The sequence below is a fragment of the Phyllostomus hastatus genome, unplaced genomic scaffold (genome assembly GCF_019186645.2).
Source record: "Phyllostomus hastatus isolate PE091 unplaced genomic scaffold, TTU_PhHast_1.1 phas_contig_210, whole genome shotgun sequence".
NCBI lineage: Eukaryota > Metazoa > Chordata > Mammalia > Chiroptera > Phyllostomidae > Phyllostomus > Phyllostomus hastatus.
Window position 1 is genome coordinate 1037540 of NW_025333737.1, and position 22627 is coordinate 1060166.

The window sequence follows — 22627 nt, forward strand, 5'->3', positions numbered from 1 at the left end:
CCACTCACGAATCTCCTGCCTCCCCTGAGGCTGCAGTCATCCTGCCCCAGCCTGCCCCGAGATGCAGCATCAAATAAAGGCACTTGGATCAGATCATCTGGATCCTCCCGCCTCTATTTCTCATGCATTTCTAGCAATAACTATTTTTTTAAAAAAGAAAGATCTCTAAGTACATATATGGAATTATCTTCAGACTGAGAGCTTTTTAAAAAGCAGAGTAGCCCAAGCTAGTGTGGCTCAGTTGGTTACAGCGCTGCTCCCTAAACCAGAAGGTGGCAGGTTCGACTCTCAGTCAGGGCACATGCCTAGGTTGCGTTTCAATCAGTCTGTTTGGCGTAGGAAAACACTCCCTACATCTAGTTGTAGAAGGGCCAGAAGTGTGAGTGTTGAGTAAAGAGAAAAGCAGAGGAGAGGTTTGTTTCTTCTTTAAAGAATCTAACCATCATTTCTTCAGTCCTGAAAAAAACTCAAGGAAGAATCTGGTTCCTAAACCCCCAACCAAACTGCTAGTTTTATTAAGACTAAGAAATCAAATGGGACCCAAAAAGTAGAATTTCTGATCTATGAAGAGGTATTCATTTGAGTGTTACAACCTATACAAAGCATTTTACCTTCATTATAGGGCACTGGATTGCCAATCTTTACTCCGACTGCTTCTGCTGATTTCAAAACGCTTAACTCCATCAAAATAACAACTCTCCTACAAAGTCAAAGAAACAGAAACAAGTTAGAAAAAATAAATTCACAAGCCCTTCAAATGACATGCTACTTAAAAAGCTTTCCCCCAATAATCATTCTGATAAAACTATTTCCCTTTGTCAGCTGGTTTTCATTGCTGAATAACTTGGAAAGTAGATGATGGCCATTCCTACATAAATATTTCCCCTAATCTTTCACTGCATCATTATCAAGGCTTTTTATGATCGCAGGGTTTTCATTTCCCATCTAGTCCCTTAATTAAAATGCAGTGTCCCTGCTACACACCATATCTTCACAGAGCAAATGACATAAGAATTTAGATTATTAAACACAAGAATATGTGGCACAACAAGAGATGATCTGTTTTCAGAAACATATCACTTATCTAAACAATTACTTTTCCCGGTGAAAACCAATATGACTGTAGATATTTTTTAAAATGTAATTCTTATCTAAGAATATACAGTTCTTTGCCCTGTTTTTTTTTTAAAGATTTTATTTATTTATTTTTAGAGAGGGAAGGGAGGAAGAAAGAGAGAGAGAAACATCAATGTGCGGTTGCTGGGAGCCATGGCCTGCAACCCAGGTATGTGGCCTGACTGGGAATCGAATCTGTGACACTTTGGTTCGCAGCCCGCACTCAATCCACTAAGCTACGCTAGCCAGGGTTTTTTTTTTTTTTTAAACTCTGCTTAAAACCCTGTAATAACTTCCCAAGGGCCATAGGCCCCTCCAAAAAAAACACCCCCCCCCCCAAAACCCAAGAATCGCTTGTGTGGCCCGCAGGCTCTGCAAGGTCCAGCCATGCTCATCCCCAGCTCTCCCACGCCGGTTCCGAAGCACCCCTGCTCTTGAGCCACAGTTTCCTTTCGGGTCCTGGCGATGTTATGCTCTCTTCTGCTACAGGGCCTTTGCGTATGCTGCTTTCGGATTGGGAGGGCTTTCTCTTAGTCTGCTTCATCCAAAACTCATTCTTTGGCTTTCATCTCAAACTATCACTTCTTCAAAAGACACTCCCAATGATTAGGGAATCATTGGTTTAGGTCAGGTTTCTCTTATGCTCTTTTTCGATGGCCATGACTGCTTGTCCTCAGATCACTTCTCTCAGGTTTAGTTAATATATATGAACATGCAATTATTAACATGTAGAATATGTTTATTATTTATTTATTTATGCACACAGAGGTAGCCAACAGTAGGTTTACAGTTGTTCATATGCAAAATAATACACTAATAAATTATAATATAAGAATAAACTGTTTTGTGTACTCACAGCTGTAAACCTACTTTGAAATTAAGACTATAAATTATTACACCTACATTATTACCCTACTAACCACACTCAAGCAGGTATTACTGGTACTTCTGCCAGACTCTGTATATTATAATTGTACATTCATTATTTGATTATCTATTTCTCCTACTAAACTGTACTTTCCATGAGGGCAGTTAGTGCCACAACTGGTCCACAGTGTTGCTCAATACAAACTTGAGTAAGAATGTAATGATCAGCCCTGGCTGGTGTGGCTCAGTGGATTGAGCACCGGCCTGTGAACCAAAGGATGGCCAGTTCAATTCCCAGTCAGGGCACATATCTGGGTTGCGGGCCAAGTCCCCAGTTGAGACCATGTGAGAGCCAACCACATACTCATGTTGCTCTCCCTCTTTCTCCCTCCCTTCCCTTCTCTAAAAATAAATAAAAAAAATAAATGTAAAAAAGACTGTAACAATCATGTCTGTATTCTAAAGAAAAGTACAACGTGAAAAGGGAATTTTAGGGGAACACAAGTAAAAGCAGGGAGACCAAGAAAAAAGAACTGATGGTGGTAGCATCCAACAGAAATAAAACATTTAAAAAGTGGGCGGGTGGAAGCCTGTTTGCATTCTTTAAATGAAACCAGCTTGTGATGCTTTCATTAGGTTTTCATATCAAAGTTATTATTATTTCAATAAAATAAGCTTGAAACTATCTGTTCCTGAGAATTTAGTATAGATACCCTATAAAAATTATCTGATATTTAGTAGTGGATATTTAATGATCTTCCAAAATTATCCAAATTATGCCAGAACATAGAAAAATGGAGGTTTAGCAATAACTTAGCATTACCCTAATACCAAAATCTTAAATACTCAAAAAAAACAAAAATCTTTTTATCTTATAAATACATCCTAAATAAAATGTTAACAAACTGAATCCAGCAACATATTAAAAGCATAAACCATTCCCAGTTTACAGAAAACGCAGATAAGAACACACTATGATTTTACTGGGTTACAATCAGCAGCATCCTGGTTTCTCTTTTAAAAATTTAAAAAAAGATTTATTTTTAGAGAGGAGAAAGGAGGGAGAAAGAGAGGGAGAGAAACATCAATGTGTGGTTGCCTCTCAAGCTCCCCCTACTGGGGACACGGCCTGCAATCCATGCAGGTGCCCTGACTGGGAATCGAACAGGCGACCCTTTGGCTTGCAGGTTGGCACTCAATCCACTGAGTCACACCAGCCAGGGCAGAACACTTTTATCACTCTCAAAAGAAACCCTGTACCATCCCTTACCCGTGAAAACTATAAATCTAACTTTTGTGTCTGCAGATTTGTCTGTTCAGAAATAGGAACTCTTACAAAATGGTCATGAGTATGTTGATCAGTATGCTCTCTACAACGGACGTTCTTTGGCCCCCAAATACTAATTCTAGTAATCTACTCAGAAATAATAGCACGAACACATAATATACTAGGATGGATGCTAAAGCCCTGTTTGGAATAAACCTAAATAGCCATCAAAAAGTCAAAGAGTCAATAAGCTAGGATGTACACACACAAGTTCCCAGCACAGGCAGGAAAGAATACAAGGCATACACCACCACGCTGCGGTGGTGGAATAAGGCAAAGCCCATGGCAGGGGATTCCGCCCCTGACTGGAGAGAATGGAAGCCTGGGTTTTGTACTCAAGCCCAGCAGAGCTCTCCATCCTCTCCCACAACTATGCCCTAGAGGACACAGAAGTAGACAGAAAGCACACTTAAGTACTCAAAAGTAGCCTGGAGTAAAAGATAAGAGGTCCCAAGCGGGAAGGTTGGCAAGGAGATACACCTAGCCTCAATATGTCAGAACGAATATGAAGTCTGGACAGAATTGTCCATATTAAGCATAAACAAGGTAAAAAGAAATGACGTGGCAACAATGCAACACACCATAATGTATAAAGATGACAGGGGCAGCGGAGGCAGAGACCATACAAGAATCTAGAACATAAGCCAAGAAAGAGAATAATACTTCTCAGGAGTGGTTTGCAAAATAAATAAGACTAACAAATGAATAAAATAAGTCAAAAGGTGAGATAAAATAAAAGATTAAGAAAAAAGCGGAGACTAAAAAGCTAAGGAAAAACTCAGAATAAAGGTAATTCCGTTATATACTCAATTATAAACATCAAGGAAAAGAACAGAGAAAGCTAAAAACTGAACTATTATGTTGGCAAATCTTGAGGTTATCCAATGCATGAAGTATAAAAAAAAGATTAAGCAAACTGAAGATCTGCATGGAGGACAAAGGTATCCACAACGTAAGTAAACTGGAACTCAAATGAAATAGAAAATTGCATTATGGACTAACACAGAAAAATATCATCAAAAAGAAATAAATGAATCGGCAGAATGAAAGGGCACATCATGTCCCAGGGGCAAAATAAGAACAATTGACAGTGAGACAGTTGTCCTGGTTAAGTTACTGAACTGGAAACATAAAGAATTCTTTCATCTAATACATAGAAACCATTCAAATTTCATCAATTGTCTCAATGATGTCCTTAATAACAAAAGGATCCAGTCCAGAACCACTTGTTATTTAATTATCACGTATCTTTGGACTCCTTTAATGTGGAACAGTTTCTTTTATTTCAGGCTTGAGATTTTGAAGATCAAAGGCCGGTTATTTTGCAGAAAATCCTTCAATTTACCGCAGACTTCCTCAGAACTGGATACAGATTATGCATCTTTGGTAGGAAAGTAATTGTAGTGACGCTGTGTTCTTCTCATCGCATCCTACCAGGCAATACATGACTCCTATTTGTCCTGTTACTGGTAATGTTAACATTAATCATCAGCATAAGGTGCCATCTTGCAAGTGTCCCCCACTGTAAAGCTGTCGTTTCCTTTTACAATTCAGTCATGTTTGTGGGGAGGTACTCGAACCCTATTATAACCTGTTCCTTATCACCCATTGTTTCAACATCTGTGCTAAGGCTTGAATGACTGACCGCTCAAAAGATAGCCAGCCACCTCTTGACCCCTGGAACTGATGACTGTTACCTTATATGGCAAAGAAAACACCTCACAGGGGTGATTGAGTTAAGGACTGAAATGGCGACATTACCCTGGGTCACCTGAGGAACCCTAAAAGCAATCACATGTATCCTTGTAAAAGAGAGGCAGACGCAGGTTTGACATAGACAGAAGAGGCAGCAATGTGACCACGGAGAATGGTGTGATACAGCTGTAAGCCAATGCTAGCAATCGCCAGGAACTGGAAGAGGCAAAGACACATTCTCCCAGAGCTTCCAGAGTGCAGCCCTACTGACACTGTGATTTCAACCCAGTGAAACCGATGTCAACTTCCAGCCTCCAGAAAGAATACGTTTCTGATGATTCAAACCTCCACATTTATGGTAATTTGTCACAGCAGTCACAGGAAGTTTATACAGCACCTACTGATGTTTCCTGAATTATTACTGAATTATTGCTGTGGCAGTCACCAAATGGTGATATTCTATTATTCCTTCTACATTTGTTAAATGGCATCTATTGTAAGAAAAAACTTTCTGGCCCTGGCTGGTGTCACTCAGTGGATTGAGTACTGGCCTGTGGACCAAAACGTTGCAGGTTCAATTCCCAGGCAGGGCACATGCCTGGGCTGTGGGCCAGGTCCCAGTTGGGGGCATGTGAGAGGCAGCCAATCAATGTATCTCTCACACATCAACGTTTCTTTCCCTTACTTCCTCTCCTTTCCCCCCTCTCTAAAAATAAATAAATAAATAAATAAATAAATAAATAAAATCTTAAAAGAAAAAGTTCTATTCCACCCAAAAATTCATTTATTCAGTACAAACATAGGAACACCTACCTGATATCAATAGGTTGTCATCTATTACTATAAGTATTTTTGATTTTTAAAAATTATCCTATATTTGCCAAGTGTAAGACCCCGCAAGCTAGTTCCTTTGTCCTTTTGACTCGGCCCCAGCTCCCTTTGGGCATTTCCTTACATATTCCTGGAAGCCCTGGTCTCTTTCACTGTAAAACGACACTGAGAAACCAAGATCTGAATGCTAAGCAGGCTCTTGGTTAAGGGGGTGTTGCTGCTCCAAAGCCCTTTCAGTAGAGAGATCTAGAGAACACCCACACAATATACGTACGAAACACAGGCAAACTGTTTTTGTATCTATGTATATTGAGAACCTTGAGCTTACTAATACCTCCAATTTCAATCCAACACCACAGACTTCTCCCCTTGACTGGCTCCCACCATCCTCAATATGTTTATTAGACCAAACTGCCCCCGCATGTAAACAATCTCCTCTCATCACCCCCACCATTGCACACACAGACACTACTTTCCTCATGATGCTTGTGTTCTCACCTGTGGCTCCTGGCCACCACCACCCAATCACAAACAAGCATGCTCCTCTCCACACTTGCATTCTATCATCTCAGGCTGGGCCATCACCCCTCCCTGCTGACACCTTCCTTACCCTGCCTGGACTCCCTCCTCACCCCACTCACTCTCCAACAATCTGCTACTGCCCCTCCACTCCTACACCCACAAATGCCCTCTTCACTAGCTCCGACTCAATGGCCGCTCAGACCCTTGCCTATCCTACTGGGCTCGGACAACCCATACTGGGCTGCGTGTTCCCCTCCCGCTCCAACATCCTGTGCCATCCCAGGAAGGCACCCTCCTCGCCCTGTGCTCTGACACCTGGTTCCAGGCCACCACCGCCACCCCTGCCCATAGACATCTCCCTTGCTTGGCCGCACCTAACAGCTGTTGGACTGGATTATTCGAGACGGAAGAGAGCAAGAACAGTAACACAGTCACACTCAGCTTACCCCAGGGGCATGTTCTGAGAAGCGCACTGTCAGGGGACTTCGTTGTCGTGCCAACCCCACAGGGCACACTCACACAAACTTAGATGGTACAGCCCACTACACACATACATACCTGTCGTTTTCACTGATAAACTTACATTTTTTTTTACTTTTCAATTCTATTTTGTAATAACACTTAGCTTAAAACACACATTGTTTAGTTGTACAAAAATATTTTTCTCATTATCATGCAATATTTACTAGTCACTATCATCATAGCAAAATGTTTCTTAGACTACAATGTATACAGATGATCATGAATATCTTTCCAGGCTTAGAACTTTAAAAAAACATATATGCATTTTACTTTATTATAAAAAACTAGCAAGAAACAGGGCAGAATTAGTCTACAACCCCTTCACTTAACCCAATCAATGTTTCCATTTTACCCAGCCACCTTCTGGTCGCTGCGCCTATGGTCAGGTGCATCACGGACTGAGAAGAATGATATCACACGTGGGTAATTCACACTGGGAAATGATTATCTCTCAGCTAGACAATCACCTGACTTTTAAAGAGAGCTGGAGAGACATCATCATGGGAACTGAAATGCAATAACTAACAAATTTGGCAGATACATGCAGATTGGGACTTTATAGTGAGCGTTTTCGTGCTGGCGCATTATGAAGTGCAGGCAGCAGTGGTCCCCATGTTCCCTTTATGTATTAGGAAGGCATGTGGAAAATAGCTGGAACTTTTCACAGTACTCTGTAGTATTTTTTGACATTTCTCTCTGACATTTCACAGTACTTGCTGTAGTACTTTTATTATTTTATTGACTTTATTGGGGTTACACTGGTTAATAAAATAATGCAGGTCTGAGGTGTACAGCTGTATAACACACCATCTGTATAGTGCACTGTGTGTTCACCACCCCAATTCAAGCTCCTTCCATCTCCATGTATCCCCCGTGCCCTCTTCTACCTCCACCCACCCAGTATTTTCTTTCTATCATTCTACAATTTTTTTCTATTTTTAAATTATTATTATTATTTTTTTTTTACTTTAAACTTTTGGTTAAAAGACTAAAACACAGACGCACACACGAGCCCCGGCCTATACAGGGTCGGGATCACCGATATCACTGTCTCCCGCCTCCACACGCACCCGCGGACAGGGCTTCAGGGGCAGCACCACGCATGGAGCCTGCCATCTCCCATGATCGCAAGGCCTTCTTCTAAAACGCCTCCGGCGGGGCCTGCCTGAGGCTCTTCCTGAGGAGGGGTCCTCTTTTCAGAACCATGTCCACGGTGGTTTGCTTGTTTTTTTTTTCCATCACAGAATTGTTGTAAGCAGATAATTCACCATGAACATTCTTCTCTACTAATAAAAACCTGTTGGTGTTGGAGTTCATACTTTCAAACTTTTAAAGGAGCTTGTTGAAGTCCACAAAACCTTCTGTTAAACCCTTCCCTACATTTTCTTGGGTGTTTTGTTTTTCTTCTCCTGCAGTTTCCTTTCTCTTGCCTTTCCTTCAAGTATGCATTCACGTTCCAACAACTCCTCATCAGTCAGTTCCTCGGGAACCATCTCCAGAAGCCCCCCGATGCCATCCTCACCCACACCCAGGTTGAAGCTGCTTGCCATCTCACCCACGGCATCACAGATTTTTGCAACCTCCTCATCCTTGGCAAATTCTTTCAAGTCATGAATGAACCTCTTGAGTGCCTTCTTCCAGATGCCATTCATACACTTCCTGGTGGCACCACCCCAAGCCCAAGCAAGGTTCTTGATGCAGTCATAAGATTTGTAATCCTTCCTTCTAAAACTGCATCAGCGTCATCTTGGCTGCTGTGACTCAGTGGATTGAGTGCCAGTCTGTGAACCAAAGGGTCACTGGTTTGATTCCCACTCAGGGCACATGCCTGGGTTGTGGGCCAGGCCCCAGTAGGGGGTGCATAAGAGGCAATCACACACTGATGTTTCTCTCCCTCTCTTCTCCCTCCCTTACCCTCTCTAAAAAGAAATAAAATCTTAAGAAAAAAAAAGAAAAGAAAAGAAAACGTATGTGCGTATACACTTCAAAAAAATAAGTAAGTAAAACTGCACCAGTGTCTTCTCAGTGTGTTCTCTGGCTGGAGCAATAGCCTGGGCAAAGGTCGTCCTCAGATAGTAGGCCTTAAAAGCTGCTGTAACTCCTTCATCCAGAAAAGTTATTTGGAAATGACAGATAGTAATGTAACATACATTCATATACTCTTACTAAGGTTAGAATGCTTGCCATATTTGCTCCTCATGTGTTTTGGTTGTATTTTATAAATTAAAATACATTTTGGGTGTATTTTATAAGTTTGTGCATTAAAAACTAAAAGCTTGAGAAAATAGAATGGAAAGCCAGCCCTCAACAAAAAAAGCCATATTTTAGCAATGGTCACCCATGAGCGAGTACCAGTTCCGCTTCTCACCGTCATCTCTGGTGTGTAGCACCTGCAGTTCCTCAACGTTCTCTTTATCGGCTGCACAAAGTATTTACCACAAAAGACTCAAGAATGCAAAAAAAGGGATGCATCACATAATTTATTGTATCTTTTTTGCTCTGATAAGTGAGCCCTTTTTATTAAGGTACTTTGAGAGAGAATCCTAAAAACAGTGCTTCTGAAGAGATCAGAAACAGGAAGTGCTATGCATCCTGCTTTAATCCCCTGCTCCGAAATCTCCAATATTTCCATATTTCTCTCCCTCTGGTGCATGTTTTGGTCGAGGAGAGAATTCAATACTGTGAATTCTTAGTTGAAAGCTCACCACTGCCTTTCGGATTCCTAATTGAATTTTGGCATCCAATGAATTGTTCAAAAATTAGCCCTCATTCTACAAGACAATAAAACAGAAAAACAAAATACCACATACCTTCCGTCTTTCAGCGTGTTAACAATAAATCGGTTAATCTGGCAAATACAGTTGCTAGACAATTGTTCTTCTTCAACAAGAGGGTTCAACTGTGTTGCCAACATGAAAGCTGAAAAGCAGAGATTACTTTAGTCTCCAGAACATTTTAGCCAGGACAATCTGAAGCTGATCACACCTGTACTAGCAAAGGCAAATATGCCTTAAATACGTTCCTGAAATTAAAACAAGTCAGACAGACTCTGCACGGTGAAAAACAGCATAATTTTCTGTGCATTAAACATCTGCTGCTACTCTGAAATATATGTATTTCTTAAAGTGCCCCAAACCATTTTTTCCATCATTCAGGTTTCATGACAAAGACTAAAAAGTCTTTTCTAGGTCTTTCACATTCTAACTAGAGATAGCAAGCAGATATTACACAAATTTTCTCCTTCCTTCCAGGTAAAGCTGCCAACCCAGAAGTAAAACACCATAAAGGCTAGTATAAGACAGCTAACTCATCACAGTCACTAAACGTCAATATCATCCTGAGGGAAATTAATCAAAGAAAACATACAGCACCAGTTAGGGAAAATTAATTAAGCCAAGTGGCAGCTTTCCACTAGATCCGGTCTATTGTTAGAATGCTCTCTGCCAACTGCAATTCTGCCTGAATGAACTGCACGGCCAAGCAAATGCAGACTTCTAGAATGCCCCAAATTATTGCATCAAAATGCTGGGTAGGATGTTATTATTTAAACACAAATTCCTAGACTTACACATCATACTTACAGGACAGAGTGTTCAACCCATCACTCATGAGCAGTCGATAGCGGGGCGGACTATTCCCTGTAGTAATGGGACGGATGTTCTAGAATAGAAAACTTGATTCATTAGCTAGGCTGTCTGCCCAGTCCCCAGGGGTAAGTAAACCTAAGTGGCAGGACAGTAGGCTTGACATTAGATCAGCACAAACTGAACCGCTCGCTCATTCTCTCAACACCTAAATGCAAGTAAAAGGAAATTAGACTTGATGCCTGTCCCACCAACCTGTCTCAGCTAACATTATGAAACACAACATAGATAAGAATAAAATGTTGCCAATACTCTTGTGCTCTCTCTTCCTTAACTCAAATTTGGTTGAAAATCAATTCTAAAAAATACATAACGAGGTACCTAATATAGGCAAGGTGCTGTGTAGGAAACACGGAGGCAGAGAGACATAAGATAAGTGTACACATAAGGACACAGGGCAGAGCTGAGACATTATCCCAACTGGAAAGAAATCAGAGAATATGAAATAAGCCTGACATGACTGGCAGCTAGTTTGAGTAACAGAGAGACCATCAGGACTACTGACGCAGAATCTGCAGGTATAATCCACGATTCTGCTGCTACTGTTTTTTTTTTTTAATTCCCATGACATTTGAGAACCCATTAAGTGACAGAGTTAACAAAGCAATAAAGCACATTTGAGCAAGGCAAACCTAAGGGCAGGAAGACAAGGAGGCAGCTGTAACAACATGTAGCACAACAACATCCATTAATTGTGGAAAGAAAAGAGAGGACAAACCTCAGATCTGAATCTCCAGAGGTCTACCGCTGGCTAACGTAATACATTTTTTTAAAATCTGTTTCTTTCTCAGCGTTTTAACATGAACTGGCCTATTTTTTGCGACGATAGAATTTTCTAAAGTGAACAAATCTTTATGTCCTTCACTAAATGTAATTTATGATTACATATACGTTTAAAAACTGCTTGACATAAACTATATATAGGTACTTACAATGACTTGGAGGATGGGTTTTATGGATGTGTCTCCCTGTTGCATTATGGCCTAAAAGAGAAAGAACAGATTTTTGTGACATGCATTCAAATCATGATTAAAATTTGGCATTTTTTTTACAGCTTAGCATTTGGAAAAAACTAAAGATAACACTGTTCAAAGTGACTTTTTGGAGCTTATCACCTGAAAAATCTAGTTTCAGTTATGTCGCTCTGGACAAATTATAAAATCATAATAAGATACATGCTTACCAACAAGGATACACTCACTACATCTAAAATGCTGGCATCGTGCCCTGACCAATGAGGATCAGGTGGTTGGGCATCATTCCGAGAGGCAAACGGTCCCCCGTTCGATTCCCAGTCAGGGCACATGCCTGGGGTGCAGGCTTGGTCCCCAGTCAGGGTGCGCGCGAGAGGCAACACACTGATGTTTTTCTCTCACGCTGATATTTTTCTCCCTTGCTTTCTCCCTCCCTTCCCCTCTCTCTAAAATTAAATAAAATCTTTTAAAAAAGTAAAATAAAATACTGGCATCACATATGCACTCATGCATAACAGCACATTAATTTCCCTATAGTGCCCATTATTAGGGAATTAAATAAGTATGGTAAGTCCTTAAAACAGAATATTATACAGACTTAAAGAGAAGATGATGTTTATATAATACTGGTTCCTCTTGTAAGGGGCACTAGGTGAGTGGTGTAGACACCTGTGAGAGGCAGACTGTACTACATCCTCTTCTGTACCTTCTGAATTTTAAATCTCATGGCTCTATCAGCAATTATCAAAATAATTTCTAAAGAAAAGCCAACAAAAAAAAAACATGTCAATCAGGTTTGAATTTGTTTTTAATAGCCACCATTCAGCCCTGGCTGGCGTGGCTCACTGAACTGAGTGTCAGCCTGCGAACCGAAGGACTGCCAGTCCGGCTCCGGTCAGTGCACACGCCAGGGCTGTGGGCTGGTCCCCGGGTAGGAGCACGTGGGGGGCAACCAGCGTGGGGGGCAACCAGCCGGTGTTTCTCTTACACATCGGTGTGTCTCTTCCTCTCTTTCTCCCTCTCTGCCCCGCTCTCTAAAAATAACTAATAAAGCCACCACTCAAAGGTAATTATCAGGAAAACCAACAACTGGTTGTCTGACTTCTGCTTCTGCCCATGCTGAAATAAACGATACCAGACTAGCTCTTCAAACATAAGCTAAAAAACTGGACAAAAATATAGAAACTGTTTTCAGATGCTGAAAATAGGTCAAGCAAAACTGATCCCTGAAAGAAGGGAGACAAATGAAGTGAGCCTTGTGATCACTAGGGCTTACTTTCTGCACTTCCGGACCAGAGTGCAGGGAAGGGAATCTAAGAAGTTCTGCCAAGTACAAATCAGAGTTCAGGAAGACGTGTCAGCTGGATTTTGTGGATACGGAACACCGGAGGGAGGACATACACAGAGAAGCTACAATAACCTACACAAGGGACTCCTTTGAGTCTCTGGTTGAATTCCAAGTTGTGCATATACAAAATAAGACTCCAAAAGGCGAGGCAAAGAGTAAGTATTAAGAGAGCTATAACGTGAAAAATTACTGGAACTTACACAGGCTATCATACATTTGTGCTCCAACCAGCCAGAGTAGAGAGAACTCAATAAACATGATGCATTCAGGACTTCTGGCCAAGATGGCGGCATAGGCAGACATGGTTTGCCTCTTCATACAACCACATCAAAATAAATATACAACAACCATCACTCAGAACTGTCAGAAATCAAGTTAAATGGAAGTCTGGCAAATACAGAATTCAAGAAATCACCACCATCCAGACAGGTATGAGGTGCACAGACGTGGAATGGGATGGTCCCTCACCCACATGTGGTGGATAAAAACTGGGAGGGATATCTCGGGAGCAAGAACCCGTAGCCCAGGGTTCCAGTACCAGGAAGACAAGTCCCCACAACTTCTGATTGTAAAAACTAGCAGGGATTAAGTTGGTAGAAGAAACTGCTAGAGCCCCAAGCAGTTCCTCTTAAAGAACCCACACAGGGACTCACCTACACAGACTCACCCACTCTGAGCTCCAGAACCAGGGTAGTAGCTTGAAAGGCACCAGTGGTACACAGGGAGAAACTGAAATGTCTGGCATCAAGGCAAACAGAGGCCATTGTCCCTTGTCTAAACCCTCCCCCCACAGAGCAGACAAGCTGGTGCCATATCTGAGACTCCATCAACCTGGCTAACACTGTTTGCCCCCCTTTGGAGATCCCCAGAGACCCTGTCCAGCCCAACTTATGGGCCCACCCAAGCTGCTTTTCCATGTGAATGGTTGGTCTTGGCTCATGCTTCACAACTTTTTTTTTTTAAAGATTTACTTATTTCTAGAAATGGAGGGAAACATCAACGTGTAGTTGCCTCTCACATGCCTCCCTCACTGGGGACCAGGCCTCCAACCCAGGCATGTGCTCCAACTGGGAATCAAATCATAACCCCCTAGTTTGCAGGCCTGAACTCAATCCACTGAGCCACACCAGCCAGGGCTGCTTAACAACTTCTTAAATCCTATCAAACAAGCAACAGCTGGCCTCAGTGAGAACCAGGACTGGCACTAGCAGCAGCCAGCCTAGATTCACAGTTTGTCTTCACCTGAGAATCTCCAAGCCCAGCACAAGTAGCAGCCATCTCAGATTACTTTATAGCTCAAGAAGAGTGGCCCCAGGAAAACCACAGGTGGGGGCTGACCTTGGCCTGTACCACCCAGGAAACCCCAGGGCCAGTCCACCCATTGGACAGCTACAGACCACACTGGAGAACCGCCACCCTGCCTCTGCACAGCTGATCCTCCACAGAGGGCAAAGGGTGGTGGTCAGTGGTCACAGCCAGTCCTTGCAGCTCTCTGGCCTGGGTAAATCCCTCCCATTCATCTGCCAACAGCAACCAAGGCTCAACCACAAGAGGAGGGTGCACTCAACCCACACAAAGGGCACACCCCAAGTACTCAGCTTGGATGATAGGGGAGGCTGTGCCACTGGACCCTATAGGACACCTACTCCATTAGGCCACACTACCAAGACATGGAGCCAAAGCAGCTCTACCTAATACATAAAAACAAACACAGGGAGGCTGCCAAAACTAAGAGGCAAAGAAACATGGCCCAAATGAAAGAATAGATCAAAACTCCAGAAAAAGAACAGAATAAAATGGAGATATGCAATCTATCAGACGATGAGTTCAAAACACTGGTTATAAGGATGCTCAGGAACTTAGTAAGGACTTCAACAGCATAAAAAAGATCCAGTCAGAAATGAAGGATACACTAATTAATATAAAGAACAATTTATAGGGAAACGATAGAGTGGATGAAGCCGAGAATCAAATCAGTGATATGGAACATAAGAAAGAAAAAACAAATTAGGACAAGAAGAACCCCCCCAAAATGAGGATAGTATAAACGGCTTCTGTGACAACTTCAAGAGGTACACCATTAGCATCATAGAGATGCCAGAAGGAAAAGAGCAAGAGCAAGAAATTGGAAATCTATTTGAAAAAATAATGAAAGAAAATGTCCCTAATTTGGTGAAGGAAACAGACATGCAAGTCCAGGAAGCAGAGTTCCAAACAAGGTGGATGCAAAGAGGGCCACTCCAAGACACATCATCATTAAAATGCCAAAGGTTAAAAATAAAGAGAGACTCTTAAAAGCAGCAAGAGGAAAAAAGTTATCTACAGGGGAGTTCCCATAAGACTGTCAGCTGATTTCTCAAAATAAATTTTGCAGGCCAGAAGGCACTGGCAAGAAATATTCAAAGTCACATAAAGCAAGGACTTACAGCCAAGATTCCTCTACCCAATAAAGCTACCATTTAGAATCGAAGGACAGATAAAAAGCTTCCCAGATAAGAAAAAACTAAAGGGGTTCATCATCACCAAACCAGTCTTATATGAAATGTTAAAGGAATTTAAGAAAAAGGTTGCCACATAGGAGAGGGTCATGGGGGAATGGGTAGAGGTGAGGGGATTAGGAAATATAAATAGGGCCCTGGTTAACGTGACTCAGCAGATTGAGTGCCGGCCTATGAACCAAAAAGTCATGGGTTAGGTTCCCAGTCACGGCACATGCCTGGGTTGCAGTCCACGTCCCCAGTTGGGGGTATACAAGAGGCAACTTTTCTCACACATGGATATTTTTATCCTCCTTCTCTCTTCCTTCCAATCTCTCTAAAAATGAGTAAATAAAAGCTATAAACAAACAAACAAAACATGCCAGCATAAACACTGAATATCGCCATGACAGGTGTGGATCAGTATATTGAGCGTCAGCATATGAACCAAAAGGCATCTGGTTCAACTCCTGGTCAGGGCACATACCTGGGTTGCCAGGCAGGTCCCCAGTTCTGGGCACATGCAAGAGGCAACCAGTCCATGCATCTCTCACACTGATGTTTCTTTCCTCTCTTTCTCCCTCCCTCTCCTCTCTCTAAATATAAATATGTAAAATCTTAAAAATAAATAAATACTGAATATAACATTTTACTCTTTTCTAGGACGTGATAAATATACGTAAGGTAAAATTGCCATAAATTTTCCAAATTAACATTGCTAATAAAAATACAAGGCAAGAGAATGGAATAGTCAAGGGTACGTGTGTTTGAAACCTCACTCCATGAACAATGCAACTCCTTTGTACCTTTTAATTCCTTCATCTTAAAATGGGGGTAATGATAAATCTACTTTACAGGAATACTATAAGTAATGACTAATATAAAGTATGTGGTGCATAGGAAATGGTCAAAAATATCAGATCCCTTCATCTTTCTTTATATTACTCAATTACTTAAGCTACAAATCTTATTTATTCTATTTACCACAACGATTCCATGCATTATCTCTTATTTCTTGTTAGCTCTTGGCTAAAATGCCTCTGCTATTGGTTAGTTGCTTACCCTTTTGGGCCTGTGTCTTTTAAATTAAAATGACACTCCCATGATCATTCTTTTTTAAAGGTGAACTATTCCTAATTTTTTTTCTATCCCCCTAATTTATCTTAAAGGTGCAAGGTGGCATCTATAAAATAAATGAGGACTAGAATTTGCAATCACTTCCCAGGTCTACTTATTTCTAATTTATTCAAATATTCACTAACCCCACCAACTGTTCTTCCCCTCCCTGTTGCCCCCACACTCTTTCTTTTCACTGCCTGATGTGCAACTAGCAAACATTTATTGGGTGCCAAAAATGAGCCGCTACTGCCTCAGGTGTTGATACAGGTATCGCATACTATGTTGAGAAAAACAAAACAAAACAAAAAACCCACCAATATAAAAGAATGTACAGTCTAGTGGGGGAAACAGAGAGTAAGTAATGTTAATCAAATCAAGAAATAAATGTAAAAATGACATCTATGATTATCAGTAATAGGTAACAGGTTGAGCATTTACTATGTATCAGGCAGAGGCCAAGCACTTTAAATATAGTATCTCATTTAATCCTCCCACTAAACTTAGGCAGTAGGTATTAGGTATCATTACTCTCATTTCACAGAAGAGGAAAAGCAGAGTGCAGTGTCTTGCCCAAAGTCACATAGCTAATAAGTGAAGAAACAGAAATTAGGGTCTCAGAATCAAGAGATGTAGGCTAGTAAGGAAAGACAGGGCTTCTCTGAGGAAGTAACAATTGAGTTGAGGTATGAAGATTATGTTAGCCATGAGAAAAACCACCTTGGCAGTAGGCAAAGGGGAAAGAATGATCGAAGACCCCATGGAAGGCAAGAGTATGGAATATACCAGGAATTAACATTTTTTTTAGGAAATGGCCAGAAAGGAGGCAACAAGTAGGGAATGCTATGATGTAAATGACAGGGGGAGGGTATGCTGAATGGAAGTGAGTGACCCAGGCAAAAAATGATGGTGCCAATGTGGATGAAGAGTAGATGGAGTTAAGAGTTATATGTAAAGTAAAATACATCTGACTTGGTGATGGACTGGACATTCAGGGTGATGTAGTAAGAATGATCCCTCAATTACTGTCTTGCATAACTTAATGGATAATGGTGCAATTCACCCAGATAGAGAACACCAAGAGGCCCTGATATAGGAAGATAAAGGATTTTTGGGGGACATGTTGAAATTAAAATGCCTTTGCACCCTGGCTGGTGTAGCTCAGTGGATTGAGCGCCAGCCTTCAAACCCAAAGATCACAGGTTCAATTCCCCTTCAGGACACACGCCTGGGTTGTAGGCCAGGTCCCCAGCTGTGGGGGAAAGGCAACTGATTCATGTTTCTCTGGCGTATAGATGTTTCTCTCACTCTTCCTCCCTCTCTTCCCCTCTCTCTAAAAAATAAAATATTTTAAAAAATAAAATAAAATGCCTTTGAGATACCAGGTAGACAGGTAGATTATAGAGTTTTGTCTTTTCATAGTTAAGGTCCTCCGGGCGAAGAAATCTGTAAGCAATTAACATGAGACTCTCCTAAGAAAAGGGCCTAGAGCTGAGCCTTTAGTCAACAAAAATTTACAAAGAAGGACCTGCAAATAAGATGGAGAAAGACCAACCAAGCTGAGCCACAAGAGCCAAAAGAGTGTCACCAGAAGGAAGCAGTGCTCAAAGAACTCAAAGTCTGATGAGAACTCTGGTAACCTGAAACTGCATTGTCTGTTGGATTTAGCGACCAGGAAGCACTGCTAATTTCAGCCACAGTTATTTCTACAGTGATCAGAGGGGTGAATGAGTGGAGTGGGTTCAAGGGTCGATAGGGGGTAAAGAAATGAAATAGCTGAAAATAACTCTGGAGAAGTTTGACTGTGGGTGGAAGAAGGGGAGGGGAGACACAGTGGCCATGGGTGGGAGATGAAGGGAGGAAAATCAACAATTTATTTTGTTTTGTATTCTTAAACAGGAAAACTTAAGCATGTTTAAAAGGCAATGGAAATTTTCTTGCAGGTAAGGGGTGATGATTCTGGGGATGAGCCGGCCGTTCCCCCAGTCCCCGCTAGCACCTACTACTGTGTTCTCTCCCCAACGCCCCCAGCCCCTCTCCCCCTTCTCCACTGCCCACAGCCCCAAGGCCCACAGCCACGCCGGGCACCCGGCTCGGCTCCCAGGCGCCTACTCACCGCAATGGCCCCTTCGCTCAGGTGGCCCACCATGGCTCCGCCGCGCCAACTCCCGCGTTTCCGATCCTGGAGACACGGGCTTCACTGCCGAGGTCCGGCGCGCTCTAAAGCAATTGGCCAGAGGAGCCGTGTACGCCATTTCCGCCTTCCGACGTGCGCTGGGCGCAGAGGCGGGCCTGGGGGCTGAACAGCCACCGCATTGGCCGAGGCAGCGCGGGTGGCACACAGGTCCCTCCCGAATCCAAGTTCGCGGCAGAGTCGCGGGACGGTCAGCCGGAACGCGGGGAGCTAAGCTGTGGGGCGCGTCTAGGGTGACGCGAACGCAGTTACAGGCCGTGCAGAACTAGATCCGGGAGCTTTGCTAGCGGGCTGTCGGAAACATGCCCGGCTCGGCCTTTTGCAGGCAGACAGCGTGGTAACCCAGAGTTAGAGCTAATAACCCTGCTGCCACAGGTAGTAAGTAAGAAGCAGTGACTCCATCCTGAGCGTATCACACTGAGTGTTTCTGAATATAAGTAAAACCCGGTTCCTGACCTCAGAAGAGAGCACGGTCTGTCGAGGGAGTTTCCACTGTAAGTAGCCCTGTCTCAAGGTAGACATGGTATAAACCCCAGGAAAGGGACGAGTGTGCTGGAATCACACAGATGGGAAATCAGGGAAGCCTTCCCGGAGGAGGTGCCATTTGAACTGAGTTTTGAAGGATGTATGGAAATTTGCCCTGTGTACTCCAAGTGAGGGTAGAGATGCCCCCAGAAGAATGAGTAGCCTATGCAAAAACTAAAGAGATGAATAGCCTGGGAAGCTGGGGATAGTTTTGAGTAGATCAGCATAGTAGGTTACGGAGCAAAAGTGATATTTGATTATTAGAAAGTAAGCCAAAGGTCAAATAATAAAGGGCTTGCACTGGGCTTTCTTAAATGCCAGGTGGAATATTGATTCATTTAAGGCAGAAGACTGACCTCTGTCTCAATGTGGAGGATAGACTGAATTGGGGGATGGGGCAAAGGACTGAGGGCATGAAGTCTAGTCATGACACTCTGGAAACAGTGCCAGACAAGAGATGGCCGGGTCTTGAACTAAAGGGTATTGAAGGAAAAAAAAAAAATCATGTAAGAAATGGAAATTTGTTAACTTAATAGTTGCTGGGGAGAGTGAGAAAGAAAATCTGGGATGTCCCACAGGTTTCTGACTTGAGCAACTGGGATAGATGGAAGCATAAGAGGACAGGGATGGTGGCTGTCTAGTTACCTGCCATGGTTCCTGGAACAAGGTAGTCTTTCAGTAAATATTTGTAAATAAAAAGACAGTTGAGCAGATTGGTATGAGAGAATATAGGTCCTTCTTCAGCATATAAACAACTGTTGAAAAAGGCCATGAGAATTGATTTTGTTTCTTCATGCTTGCTGGAATGAAATCTTGATTTTCTAGAATTATACATTTGTAGAAATCTAAACTCTTTCTATTCTTACTCATTTTATAGGTATAAAGTAGCATGGACCTGCCTGTGGATGCATGGAAATCATACATACTTCAGAAGTGGTCTTTGCTCCCAAAGTCTGTTCAGGTCACAATTTGTACAGCAGAGACTTTAAGTGATATCTTTCTTCACTCCTCTTTGCTTCTTCAGTAAGTGAATGGAAGCTTTAACCAGGGATATTTTAATCTGGAAAATGTTACCTTTTGTCATTTGCTCTTAAGTTATATCTCTTTTTGATGGAAGGATTAAACTTAGATTTTTATGTTGTATTTTGGGCCATTCAGCAGTTCTTGCTATTTTCAGTATCTCCTAAGCTACTATTTTAAAAGAGGTAAGGACGCTGTTTAGCTTTTTCAGTGTAAATATTATGTTTCAATAATCGGTGCCTTGCTATAATCATTAGACTGTAAAGTTTGCCATCTCCCAAAGATTGTAGTGGAGATTGACTAGCTCCACATGGAAGTTTATAAGTGCTCAAATTTGGAAAGGACCTTAGAGGTTTAATCCAGTATTTTCAAAAACTCTCATGACTATATACATACATATATAAAGAAAACTGAAACAAGAGTTTCCCACAGCTTCATTCAGTGAATTTTTAAAAAAATTTTGTTTATTTATTTTTAGAGAGAGGGGAAGGGAGGGGGAGAGGGAGAGAAACAACAATGTGTGGTTGCCTCTAACACACCCCCTAATGGGGACCTGGCCTACCACCCAGACATGTGCCCTGACTGGGAATTGAGCTGGTAACCTTTGGTTCATAGACTAGCAGCACTCAATCCACTGAGCCACACCAGCCAGGGCCATTCAGTGAATTTTTATTGACCACCTGTTTTGAGCCATAAAAATGTCAACCCACAGATTCTGGAAGCTTAGCAAATCCCAAACAGTGTAAACATAAATAAAAGCGCACTTAAGGACAACAGGCTCAAACTGCCAAAAATTAAAGAAAAAAAGGAAATCTTAAAAACAAAGGTAAAAGATGTTACTTTGCTAGACTAAAAATAAGACAATGGCTGATTTTTTTTTAATGAATCTATGGAAGCCAGAAGACAACTGGATGGCACTTTTAAAGTACTGAAAGGAAAACAAAGCAAAACAAAACTTGCCAATCTAGAACTCTGGACCTAATGAAAATACCTTTCAAAACTGAATGCAGACTAAAACATTTGGAAGTAAGATGTGACAACAGTAAGGGGAAGGTGGGTAAATGGAGTTAAGTTGTTGTAAGATTCTTATATTGTCTGGGAAATGGTGGAAGAACTAACTGAAGATAGTAAGAAATCAGGGATTCAATTTGTAACCTCTAGGGTAATCACAAAAAAAAGTCTAAAAACTTATAATCAAGTCAATTCTTCCCCTTTCTCCATATGTTAGAATAATACATCCCAGGATATCTATGTCCTAATTTCAGGAATTTGTGACTATGTTACACAGTAAAGGGGGATTAAGATTGCAGATTTGCCAATTTTAAGGTAGAGGAGCCTGGATTATCCAGGTAAGCCCAGTGTAATCATAAGAGTCCTTAAAATTGGGAAAAGGAGGGGGAAGAGAAGAGTCGGAGGAGGGGAAGAGTCAGAGGAAGACCTAACTATGGAAGGACAGTCAGAGAGAGGCAGCACCGCTGGCTTTGAAGATGGAGGGAGGAAGTCACAGCCAGAGAATGTAGGCAGCCTCTAGAAACTGGAAAATGCAAGGAAACAGCTTCTCCCCAGGACCTCCAGAGAACAGTGCATTCCTACCAGCACCTTGATTTTTAGCTCATGGAGACCCATGCTAGACTTCTGCCCTTCAAACTGTAAGATAAATTTTTGTTTATTTTAAGCCACTAGTTTTGCTGTAATTTGTTATATAACAGCAACAAAAAAATACTAATACACTCCCTTCACTTCCCTAATCCAAATTACTGTCAGTAGCCAGACCATTACAGTAGCTTCCTAACTGGTTTCCCATATCTATCCTTGCTTCACTCCAAACTATTTTTTATATCACAGCAGGAATTATTTATCAAAACAAATCAATTTTATTGATCTTACAACCTTCCAGGAGTTTTTTCTTTTCCCCTCATAATAAAGACTAAAATTCTTCACATGGATAGCCCGTCGGACACGGCAGTCTGACGGCCGCATGTCTCTCTGACCGCCTCTTCCACTACACTCCCCTTTCAGGCATATCGGCCTTCTTTCAGTTCTTTTTTTTTTTTTTTTAAGACTTATTTTTAGAAGAGATGGAAGGGGAGGGAGAAAGAGGTGAGAAACATAGATCAGTTGCCTCTCTCACACCCCCAACTGGGGACCCAGCCAGCAGTCCAGGCCTGTGTCCTGAATGGGAATCAAACAAACAACCTTTTGGTTGGGAGGCTGGTGCTCAGTCCACTGAGCCACACCAGCCAGGGTGGCCTTCTTTCACTTCTTGATACACATCATGTTTCTTCATGCCACATGGCCTTCACTTATTTCTTCTGACTGAAATGCTTTTCCTATCTCCTCTCTACTCCATCATGCCCTAAGAATGAATTCTTTTCTCATCTTTCAGGATCAACCAGATCTTTACTCAAGAACCCCAGCTGGGTCACCTTCATTTTTTTATACATTTACA

At 41.9% G+C, this 22627-nt stretch overlaps 2 protein-coding genes across 4 annotated transcripts in view; one reads left to right on the forward strand and one right to left on the reverse strand.

Moving 5' to 3' along the window:
* Positions 1 to 18707, reverse strand: part of RPA1 (replication protein A1) — a 45831-nt gene extending 27124 nt beyond the window's left edge. Inside the window, exons 1-5 of the mRNA XM_045836437.1 lie at positions 18556 to 18707; positions 11457 to 11507; positions 10462 to 10540; positions 9691 to 9799; positions 612 to 700 (exon numbers count right to left, since the gene is read on the reverse strand). Of these exons, the coding sequence (XP_045692393.1) occupies positions 612 to 700; positions 9691 to 9799; positions 10462 to 10540; positions 11457 to 11507; positions 18556 to 18588 (361 nt within the window). The 5' untranslated portion in view covers positions 18589 to 18707. The remainder of the gene's footprint in view (positions 1 to 611; positions 701 to 9690; positions 9800 to 10461; positions 10541 to 11456; positions 11508 to 18555) is intronic.
* A 114-nt stretch (positions 18708 to 18821) lies between these two features.
* SMYD4 (SET and MYND domain containing 4) overlaps positions 18822 to 22627 on the forward strand; it is a 34055-nt gene continuing 30249 nt past the window's right edge. The window contains exons 1-2 of one of the 3 annotated variants that reach the window (XM_045836436.1): positions 18822 to 19127; positions 20036 to 20181. In XM_045836436.1, the coding sequence (XP_045692392.1) occupies positions 20048 to 20181 (134 nt within the window). In that variant the 5' untranslated portion in view covers positions 18822 to 19127; positions 20036 to 20047. Of the gene's footprint in view, positions 19128 to 20035; positions 20182 to 21112; positions 21232 to 22627 lie in introns of those variants that run through there. The other 2 variants (XM_045836433.1, XM_045836434.1) reach the window with 2 other exon arrangements.